Source organism: Falco rusticolus, chromosome W (genome assembly GCF_015220075.1).
Source record: "Falco rusticolus isolate bFalRus1 chromosome W, bFalRus1.pri, whole genome shotgun sequence".
NCBI classification, from domain to species: domain Eukaryota; kingdom Metazoa; phylum Chordata; class Aves; order Falconiformes; family Falconidae; genus Falco; species Falco rusticolus.
This window is the reverse complement of record NC_051209.1, coordinates 15,098,136-15,109,793: the sequence shown is the minus strand read 5'-3', so window position 1 is coordinate 15,109,793 and position 11,658 is coordinate 15,098,136. Positions and strand designations below refer to the sequence as shown.

The following is an 11,658-nucleotide window of genomic DNA, read 5'->3' as shown; positions in this document are numbered from 1 at the left end:
TCATTGTATAAATGTGAGATGGTTCGTCACTTCGGGGATGCACGCTTGTGGAGGAGCGATCCCCCGTGCATCTGCACGCAATAAACATACCTACTTTATAACTTTCGAGTTATAGAGTCTAATTCCGTACATCATTTTGGCGAGCCAGGCAGGAGGATTTCTGCTCGGCCGAGGGACCAGCTGCGGAGCAGACGCTCCTGACGTGCGGAATTAGACTCTATAACTCGAAAGTTATAAAGTAGGTATGTTTATTGCGCGCAGATGCACGGGGGATCGCTCCTCCACAAGCGTGCATACCCGAAGTGACGAACCATCTCACATTTATACAATGAACAAATGAATATTCAATTAACGCCTATACATATTCGTTACCTAAACCCCGCTTCGTATGTTAATTAGCTTATCAGTCCATTTCCTGGAATGTGGTGGTCCTGCAGGTTTGTAGGTGATTCATGTTCTTGTGACCATCCGATCTTCTTCAGGTGATTCATGTTCTTGTGACCATCCGATCTTCTTCAGGTGATTCATGTCCTTGTGACCACCCAATCTTCTTCAGGTGATTGTGACCACCCAATCTTTTCCAGCAAGGAGACTTAGCACTCCCTCCCTCTAGATAGCATTTGAATGTCTCTCATCTTTTCTTATTCTCTTTTAAATAGCCCCTTTGTTAGAGGAAGAAGGGCAGGCGTCTCCCCTTTGTTAGAGGAAGAGGGGCAGGCGTCTCCCCGTCTCCCCTTTGTTAGAGGAAGAGGGGCAGGCGTCTCCTCAAAACTGTGGTTGTCACCGCACCCATGACTAGTCACCATACCCACATTCCTTAAGCAGACACATACAATCACAATCCATGTCCATTATCCCCATTTCACATTATTTCTCCATATCAATCCCCCCTTTTCTATTAAATTAAGTAAATTCTTTTACTTAAGCAGCCTTCCCGAATGATATAAAGCATCATACATAAGTGTTACTCTTTTAAACATTCTCCAAACCCACAAATATAACATAATGGTTAGTATTAAGGAAATTCCTAAACTGATCAATAAGATCACAATGGGGTGTACCATAGTGTTAAGAATTCCTGTTGCAGAGGGTGACCAGCCAAAGAGAGTATCCCACCAATTATGGTTTCCATCCTGTTCTACCTTTTTTAAAACTTTCTTGATCCCCTCTACATCATGATGGATCATAAGAAGAGTTTGATGTCCCTTTTCTTTGGTTTCTTCCAGTATACGTTGTAAATCTGCATGTTTTAATAGTTCTTTTATACTGCTTATATTTAGTCCTATGGGGGTAGGAATTATTATCTGTGATAGGGTAAAATTGGATTTTAAGAATTGATGAGACACTACTGGGGCTGAGTAACTAAAATCGCATCCTGTGATAGTAGTAAAATTACAAATACAATAATTTGAATACTGTGCAGTCTCTTTTACCTCCCCATCTATGGTTATTGTGTTACACTTAGTTCTCAAACACGCACATCCCTTCCCTGCATATATAATTACTGTTTTCAAGTTTGCATTTGGTCGGGCCTCGAAATGACATATTTTCTGATCTGTATCTAAACAAGTATCCTGAGCCATTATAGTATTGCTTTCACAGAGGAAGCCCTGCTGTTCTCGCATAATACAAGATTCTAAATCTACTGTTTGCCACTTGTCGCCTATCTTTCTGGCCCATGTTCTATGTTCAAAAGGGTATAGGAGCACCCCATTATGGTTAATTCCAAGGGCTACAATGGGGTGTATGGTAATTATTACTGCATTATGTATGGTCAACACAAAAGCTGTGATGGTGTGTGTGTTGGGGTCATAGGTAAAGTTCACCATATTCCACCATGACTGGAGTTTTCTTTCTACCTCCGTAGCACTGTCCCAAACCATCTTTCGAATTTCTGTAGGAAATATGCCTTCCTCTCCTTCTCTTATTATGGATGCAGCTATTGATTGCATCCACATTTGGGCTTGGATGCAACTTAGAGCCAGGGCGACGTCATCCTGTAAACCACCTAATGCCTTAGTGATGAGTTGATGATCTTCCATGTTTATTTGTTCCCACCTGGGGAGTACCTTCGATATCAACCATTGATGTGCCCCTAATGCCAATAATGAAGATTTTAGTGGTTGTTGTAGTTTTGATAGATCGGCCGTGGTGGCGGCTAGTTTATTCATTATCACCTCTGAGTCTATGGAATTTAATACTCCGAGTCCTGTTCCCAACATTCCAGTTACATCTCTCACTATTCTGTTTCGATAAATACTTCCCCTTTTTCTTAACCAAGTTGTCCATCCCTCATAAGAGGTTCGTAAGAAGGGGGAACAGGATGGCTTAACATCAGAAACATTGACTTGTATTTTTAACTCTATTCTTTTGAGAGACCATTCTGGGTTAAACAACATTTGTTGCTGACCTGTATTTCTGATTACATATGGTCCAATTGTATAAATCTTTGGATCTGGTTTAGTTAATTTAAGATCAAGTGTTAATGGGGTTGTTGTAACTGTGGTGGTGGTAGGAACAGTGGTTAGCATGATTGTTATTTTGATCTTATAAGTCAGAGCTGTTCTTGGGGATTCCTTTCCTAGGCATATTATAAAGATGGGCTCGGTTAAGGTAAAATTGTGCCAACATTCCCGTGAATTAAAGCACACGGTTGTATTTAGAAGGGTAAATTCCTTATCTACCTTTCTGACATTAATCTGGGTGTCTCCCGAAATCTTGGTGTTATCCTTTTCATTATATGTTTGACATCCTACTTTTATCTTATCTCCTAATTTTCCCCATAATCGGTCGACTTTGTGTACATCCTCCCGATCCCATTGATTCCTTTGGTACACCTCATTTTCAGAAAAAACCACCATAGCTAGTTTCGTCTTTGAGTCCACCTTTCCCATTATTCCAGTGTGTTTTTTCTGAGCATGATTCCAAGGCCAATTATCAGGCTCTTGGTTGTAGGCAAGAGAGAGGGTACAAAAAAACACAAATGGTTTAAACCCACTATTGATCATTTTAAGAATCTAAACGTTAAAATCTGTTTTGATCAAAAATATCTTTGTTTGAGTTGGGGCTTACTAATAACAAGTTGGGCGAGCCTGGCCACTGGCTCAGTCCCCGACTCTTGTTCTATATTGTTTGTTGTAGTGCCCTTCCCATATGGTGGATCCGCAACCGCTCAGGTTCACTTACTTGCCACCCACATTGTTCCCATTTGTCCGAGTAAATTTGAGTTTCAGTTCTTTTTTGTCTGGGGTTACTTTCCAAGAAGTTGCAGGGGCTTTCTTAATCCGGGTATGGTGAATCCAAGAATTCTGTCCCTCAACCTTGATTGCAGTGTAGGTGGTGAGTAGGACTTGAAAAGGTCCGGTCCACTGTGGTTCCAGGGTTTTATCTGCAAAACACTTAACGTATACATAGTCTCCTGGTTGTATATCGTGAACAGGTCCATCCAGACCCCTACTGCGTGTTCCCATCACATGCTTCTCAATTCTTATTAATTGTTTGTTTAGTGCCACCATATAGGAAGTCATTGTTTCTTCACCAATCTGTGAAGACATCCCCTTTTGTACCCCATAGGGTCGTCCATATAAAATTTCGAATGGGCTAAGCCCCTCTTTTGCTCTCGGTCTAGTTCGAATTCGTGTAAGAGCTAATGGCAAAGACTGGGGCCAAGTTAGATTTGTTTCTTGGCCTAACTTGACAATCTGTTGTTTGATTAGATGATTCATCTTTTCCACCTGGCCACTCGATTGTGGTCGGTATGGGGTATGTAATTGCCAATCTATTCCTAGATGGTGGCTAATCTGTTGCACTATTCTGGACACAAAATGTGGTCCTCTATCCGAGGACATTACCGCTGGGACTCCAAATCTAGGTATTATCTCTTGGAGTAGTATTTTGGTCACTTCCCGGGCTTTAGCAGTTCTGCACGGGAAGGCTTCTGGCCAACCTGAAAAGGTATCTGTTAGTACCAATAAATATCGATACCCCCCTTTTCTAGGAAGTTCCGAGAAATCGATCTGCCAGTGTTGCCCAGGAACATTTCCTCTCCCAATTTTTCCCAACTTTGGCCCCTTGGTAATCTTAGGATTAGTCTGGAGGCAAAGATCACATTGTTGGGTTACTTGTCTAATAGTAGTATACAAATTTCGTGCTATTATGTTTTTAGTGAGATCCTTATATAGAGCTTCTGCCCCCCAGTGCCTTTTTCTATGTTCTTCCCTGACTACTGACCATACCATGTAGGAAGGAATCACTATTCTCCCATGTGAGATTATAGCCCACCCTTCCTCATTATATGATCCCTTTAGGTCAGAAATTAGTTTGCGATCTTCTTTCGTATAGTCTGGTTTACCTTCTAGAGATATTTGTCCATCGGGTATTAGCGCACCCTCTACCTTGATTGCTTTTCTGGCTGCCTGTTTTGCTTCCCTGTCTGCCAGTTCATTTCCTCTTTCCAATTCTGTGCTCACTTTCTGGTGTGCCTTAATGTGCATAATTGCCACCCTTTCAGGAAGCTGGACCGCATTTAGGAGTTTCAAAATTTCTTCCGCATGTTTGATGATTTTTCCTTGGGAGTTTAACAGTCCCCTTTCTTTCCATATTGCTCCATGAGCATGTACCACTCCAAAGGCATATTTAGAATCAGTCCAAATATTTATAGGTTTTCCCCGAGCTCTTTCCAGAGCTCGAGTAAGGGCTATGATTTCAGCCTTCTGTGCCGAAGTGTCAGCTGGTAGCGGCCCCGATTCTATCACTTCTTCAGAGGTTGTAACAGCATATCCGGAATGTCGCTTTCCATTCAGCATATAGCTGCTTCCATCCGTGAACCAATGTTCAGCTCCATTAATAGGAACATCCTTGAGATCTGTCCGACTAGAATAAGTGGCTTCGATTGTTTCTAGACAGTCATGATCGACTGATTCTCCAATATTCCCATTAAGAAATGAGGCTGGATTGACGATGTTTGTAGTCACGATCTCAACATCATCTTGTTCCACCATTATGGCCTGGTATTTTAGGAATCTCTGTGGGGAGAGCCAATGCCCCCCTTTTGTTTCAAGGACTGCAGACACTGTGTGGGATACTAAGACAGTCATTTTCTGGCCCAGGGTAAACTTCCGGGCCTCTTGGATGTTTAGGATGACGGCTGCTACTGCTCTCAGGCAACCAGGCCACCCTTTTGCAGTGGCATCCAGCTGTTTAGAGAAGTATGCCACTGCCCGTCTGTATGGTCCCAAATCTTGTGCCAGTATTCCTAATGCCATTCCCTGTTTCTCATGGGAAAATAGGAAAAATGGCTTACTCACATCAGGAAGTCCTAGTGCTGGTGCCGACATCAAGGCTTTCTTCAGTTCATGGAAAGCTCTGTCTGATTCAGCATCCCACTGAAGATCCTTCTGGTTAGCTGCTATCAGGGAATATAATGGTTTAACAAGCAAGCCATAATTGCATATCCAAAGCCGGCACCATCCTGTCATTCCCAGAAATGTCTGCAGTTCCTTTACAGTTCGTGGTCGGGGGGCTTGGCATATGGCTTCTTTTCGGGCCTTCCCCAGGACCCGTTGTCCGGCACTGATCTCGTACCCCAGGTATGTGACCTGTTGTAACACCACCTGTGCCTTCTTCTTAGAAACTCGATATCCCTGTAGTCCCAGAAAGTTCAGCAGACTCACAGTCCAAATAATACAAGATTCTTCGGTTCTGGTTGCAATAAGGAGATCGTCTACATATTGTAACACTTTCCCTTCTTCTGACGGTGGTTCCCATAACTCCAAATCCTTTGCTAATTGGTTTCCAAAAATTGTGGGGCTATTTTTAAACCCCTGTGGCAACACCGTCCATGTGAGCTGGGTCTTTCGACCGCTTCTGGGATTTTCCCATTCAAAAGCAAAAATTCTTTGGCTGGCTTCATGGAGAGGGAGGCAAAAGAAGGCATCTTTTAAGTCTAAAACTGTGAACCAAGCTAGGTCAGGTGTCAGGGTGGTAAGTAAGGTATAGGGGTTAGCTACTACAGGATACAGATCCTCTGTTATTTTGTTAATGGCCCTTAAATCTTGAACTATCCTATAAGACCCATCAGGTTTTTTAACTGGGAGGATAGGTGTGTTAAATTCTGACTCACATTCTTTTAGTAGTTTTAGTTCTATGAATCGCTCTATGTTTGGACGAATTCCTTCCCTATCTTCCCTTTTCAGTGGGTATTGTTTAATTCTTACCGCACTCTGTCCGTCCTTCAATTTTACTATTACAGGTGATGCATTCTTGGCACGTCCCGGTATGTCAATTGCCCATACTCCGGGATATACCTGATCAATAATCCTGGTATCAATTTCCCTTTTTATAGGAGTATTGGCCAGAGATAGGCTCATAACCTGTATGTATTGATGATTATTTACCTCCAGAGTAACTTCCCCTTTTTTAAATTTGATTGTTGCCTCCAATTGTTCTAATAAGTCTCTACCAAGAAGGGCCTTTGGGGAATTTGGCATAAATAGGAATTTATGGATCCCCATCTGTTTTCCCAACTTATATTTTAAAGGTTTACAAAAATAAGCCTTTTCAGTTTGGCCAGTTGCACCTTTTACTGAAACATAATCATTTCCCAAAGGCATTAAAGCCTGGTTCAAAACCGAATAGGTGGCTCCTGTGTCTATTAAAAATTCCACCTCCTCCTGTTCTTCTCCTAATTTTAATTTTATTAATGGGTCGGCTAGTCAATTTTCTTCTTCCATGTGAGCTATTGTTTTCCCTTGATTATTGCGCCATTTAGTGTTTTCTTGATGTCTGCGTTCAGGGCATTCGTTTTTCCAGTGTCCTGTCCTTTTGCATATTGCACACTGATTCCTACCCAGGGGTGTCAGCCCACGCCTTGATTTAACTTTAGATTTTTGATTCTCATTTTCTCTTACTACTGCTAATATTTTCTTTTGGTCCTGCTTGTAACCTTCTTCTCGATTACTAAATATTCTCCATGCTTCCTCTACTAATTTTTCCAAGTCTCTATTTTCAGGAGGTCTCAATTTTTGCAACTTGCGCCTAATATCCCCCTGTGATTGTCCTAAAAAGAGGGATATTAGTTGCTGTGCGCCTACCTCCGAATTTGGGTCCAGAGACGTGTGCCGGCGCATTGCATCTCTTATTCTGTCTAAGAATTCTGAAGGTGTTTCAGAAGGACCCTGTCTGACCTCATATAACGCTGCCCAATTTATTGTTCTAGGAATTGCTTTCTCCATTCCTCTGAATATCCATTCCTGGTATGCTTGTAATCTTCCCATTTCAGCGGCTCGGTTTGGGTCCCATTCCGGGTCCAACAAAGGAAACCATTCTCTATAATTATCTCCCTTTATATTATAATGTTCCTTTGCGAGATCCCCCGCTGTTTTTATGACTAATTGTTTTTCAGTTTCAGTCAAACAATCTAATAATAATTGTATATCACTCCAGTCAGGATTGTGCTGTTTTATTAGAAATTTAAAATTCTGTGCCGTCTTTATCGGATCATTACGGTATTCACGGGCAGCCTCTTTCCATTCTCTCAGATCAGCGCCCGTGAACGGAACTTTTATTTTCATTGTTCCTCCGTCCGGATTTACAGCTTCTCGGAGGGGTGCCTGTAAAATAGACTTCTGTCTGGTGCGTGAAGACACCGGACTATTTGGAGCCGTAATGGCAGTTTTTGTGTTTCCTTGTGTGGCACCGGGTGTTTGGTTTTCTTTATAAATAACTTGTGGAATTTCTTCCTCTTGTTCGCCTGGGGGTGGACTGGGAGCCCCGGCCGAACCTTGTCTCTCCACTCTATAAGGTGGATTAAATAAATCATTTAATTCGGGCTCTTGTTCTCCGTTTAATTTGATACACCTTTGTCCAATACTACATGCTGAGCAACATCTTTTTAACTTTCCTTTACGCTCCGTCCTGTCCTCTCTTTCTAGTGCTAGTACCATAGGATCCCGAGGGGGTACTAAGCCGCAGTCCTTTTGCCACTCAGGTTTGTCCCGGAGGACAAAGAACATGTCTGCATATGATACTTCATCCCATTTTCCCTCTCTCCTCAGAAACAACATTAATTGCAGGAGAGTGTTATAATCTAACGTTCCTCCCTCCTGAGGCCATTTCGCATCGCTCTCCAATTTATACAAAGGCCACCACTGATTACAATATTTAACCAATTTCCTTCTATTTTCGGTACCACCCTGTCCTACAATATCACTCCAATGTTTTAATATACAACCCAAAGGCGATTTTTCACAGGGCTTACTCCTTCCATTTCCCATTTTGCAATTTTAATTACTTTGTTTTTCTCCGGCCGCCTTAGCCACCCAAGGTTGGAAATGCGGATAGCTTTTTACTCGTTTTGCACTCAAACGCCTGTCTCAAGCACTCTTGCACTCACACTTAGTCAAAATAATTAAGCTATACACGAAAAATCAAAATGCGCATCTCAATCACACCATTCACACTCTCCGGGCAGCCCGCAGTCACACAAGCAGTATGTTATACGGTATCGTGCACTTATGTACAACTTTTAGGAGCACTAACAGTTCACAAAGTATGCATTTCAATGAACAATTGCCAAAAAACAAACAACAAACAAAAACCAATTTTTCCTGGTCTTAAGCAGAGTGTTAAGTTTTCCGCTATTTGCCACAATTTACCAGAATGTTAATATTTTTTCAACATACATTTCATAACTCCGAGTTTTGAACATATAACAAGACAACACATAGAACAAACAAGACACAGAGCGCTATTTCAGTTGTTACATTCCAGGAATTCCCCAATTCTTAAGACAACCTAAAGGAAGTTTTTAGCTTCCTCTTTTTCCTACGCAAAAGTTTCCCTTTTACTTTTGCTGTGAGGTCCCTCTTGTTCCTGTGAGATTCCGCCTTATTCCGTCCCGCCCCCCGCTTTCCGTCACGAGGCCTCCGGGCTTTTAGGAATGGCAGTAACCTCGGGTTTGCTCGATCTGCCCTCAAGATCGCTAGCGGCCACCCCTTGGTCAGCAAACCCCCTCCCAAGGTACCTTTCCTCCTGGGGACTACGCTGCGCGCCGGACGTCTCCGTGCGTCTCACCAGCCGCCCCGTTACTAAACATACCGTTTTATCCGTGGATCCAGGGGTTTCTCTTCTGCTCCCGGGTGAACAGCTGAGAAGAGGAGGCTCCTCCGAGGAAATCTCCCGGGGCGCGCCTAGGAGCGTCCGCTCCGCAGCTGGTCCCTCAGCCGAGCAGAAATCCTCCTGCCTGGCTCGCCAAACTGACGTGCGGAATTAGACTCTATAACTCGAAAGTTATAAAGTAGGTATGTTTATTGCGCGCAGATGCACGGGGGATCGCTCCTCCACAAGCGTGCATACCCGAAGTGACGAACCATCTCACATTTATACAATGAACAAATGAATATTCAATTAACGCCTATACATATTTGTTACCTAAACCCCGCTTCGTATGTTAATTAGCTTATCAGTCCATTTCCTGGAATGTGGTGGTCCTGCAGGTTTGTAGGTGATTCATGTTCTTGTGACCATCCGATCTTCTTCAGGTGATTCATGTTCTTGTGACCATCCGATCTTCTTCAGGTGATTCATGTCCTTGTGACCACCCAATCTTCTTCAGGTGATTGTGACCACCCAATCTTTTCCAGCAAGGAGACTTAGCACTCCCTCCCTCTAGATAGCATTTGAATGTCTCTCATCTTTTCTTATTCTCTTTTAAATAGCCCCTTTGTTAGAGGAAGAAGGGCAGGCGTCTCCCCTTTGTTAGAGGAAGAGGGGCAGGCGTCTCCCCGTCTCCCCTTTGTTAGAGGAAGAGGGGCAGGCGTCTCCTCAAAACTGTGGTTGTCACCGCACCCATGACTAGTCACCATACCCACATTCCTTAAGCAGACACATACAATCACAATCCATGTCCATTATCCCCATTTCGCACTATTTCTCCATATCACTCCTAGGCGCTTCCCAGGAGATTTCCTCGGAGGAGCCTCCTCTTCTCAGCTGTTCACCCGGGAGCAGGAGAGAAACCCCTGGATCCACGGATAAAACGGTATGTTTAGAAACGGGGCGGCTGGTAAGACGCACGGAGGCGTCCGGCGCGCAGCGTAGTCCCCAGGAGGAAAGGTACCTTGGGAGGGGGTTTGCTGACCAAGGGGTGGCCGCTAGCGATCTTGAGGGCAGATCGAGCAAACCCGAGGTTACTGCCATTCCTAAAAGCCCGGAGGCCTCGTGACGGAAAGCGGGGGGCGGGACGGAATAAGGCGGAATCTCACAGGAACAAGAGGGACCTCATAGCAAAAGTAAAAGAGAAACTTTTGTGTCGAAAAAAAAAAAAAAGAAAAAAAGAAAAAAGAAAAAAAAAAAGAAAAGGGGGGAGCTAAAAACTTCCTTTAGGTTGTCCTAAGAATTGGGGAATTCCTGGAATGTAACAACTGAAATAGCGCTCTGTGTCTTGTTTGTTCTATGTGTTGTCTTGTTACATGTTCAAAACTTGGAGTTATGAAATGTATGTTGAAAAATAATAATCTGGTAATTCTAGGCAAATAGCGGAAAACTTAACACTCTGCTTAAGACCAGGAAAAATTTGGGGGTTTGTTTGTTGATTGTTTTTTGGCAATTGTTCATTGAAATGCATACTTTGTGAACTCTCAGCGTTCCTAAAAGTTGTACATAAGTGCACGGTACCGTATAACATACTGCTTGTGTGCCTGAGGGCTGCCCGGAGAGTATGAATGGTGTGATTGTGTTGCGACGGAGGGAAGACACAGTCACTCAATATGAGTGATCAGCAGACTTCGTTTATTGTCTCTTACAGTCACCTTTTATGCCTTGTTATAATTAGCTCATACATATTACAAAAGTTAAGCTCATTATTGGTTAGTTGCCTAAATACCAAGCCCGCCCCTAGTTTCTCTTCTGTAGTTATCTGTTCCCACCTGCAACATTCTTTTCCCACCGAAATCTTCCTGTTACTGTGTAACAAGGACAGCCAAAGACAGTGTATTTTGCTTTACTTCAGATAAGCTGAGAGCGATGTGCATTTTTGTCCAGCCAGCTGGACTATGTCTATGTGACCCTTTTCAGCTAGCCAGTTATCCACATGATTGAGATGCACATTTTGATTTTCCGTGTATAGCTTAATTATTTTGACTGAGTGTGAGTGCAAGAGTGCTTGAGACACGCGTCTGAGTGCAAAACGAGTAAGGAGCTCTATCCGCGTTTCCGACCTTGGGTGGCTAAGGCGGCCGGAGAAAAACAAAGTAATTAAAATTGCGAAATGGGAAATGGAAGAAGTAAGCCCTGTGAAAAATCGCCCTTGGGTTGTATATTAAAACATTGGAGGGATATCGTAGGACAGGGTGGTACCGAAAATAGAAGGAAATTGGTTAAATATTGTAATCAGTGGTGGCCTTGGTATAAATTGGAGAGTGATGCGAAATGGCCTCAGGAGGGAGGAACGTTAGATTATAACACTCTCCTGCAATTAATGTTGTTTCTGAGGAGAGAAGGAAAATGGGACGAAGTATCGTATGCAGACATGTTCTTCGTCCTCCAGGACAAACCTGAGTGGCAAAAGGACTGTGGATTAGTACCCCCTCGGGATCCTATGGTACTAGCACTAGAAAGAGTGCCGGATTAACATCACCTGATCCTTGACTATGGCTCTAG

At 43.2% G+C, this 11,658-nt stretch overlaps 2 protein-coding genes across 2 annotated transcripts; both read right to left on the bottom strand.

Moving 5' to 3' along the window:
* Positions 1-3,584: 3,584 nt before the first annotated feature.
* On the bottom strand, positions 3,585-6,710 carry LOC119140717 (protein NYNRIN-like; the record flags this gene model as incomplete). The annotated part of the gene is made up of 1 exon (XM_037372250.1): positions 3,585-6,710. A coding segment is annotated over one exon (3,126 nt), but the record flags the coding sequence as incomplete, so codon positions are not given.
* LOC119140716 lies at positions 6,616-7,943 on the bottom strand. Its single transcript, XM_037372249.1, has one exon. The coding sequence runs from the start codon at positions 7,941-7,943 to the stop codon at positions 6,714-6,716; it is 1,230 nt and encodes a 409-aa protein (XP_037228146.1). The 3' UTR covers positions 6,616-6,713.
* Positions 7,944-11,658: the final 3,715 nt, after the last annotated feature.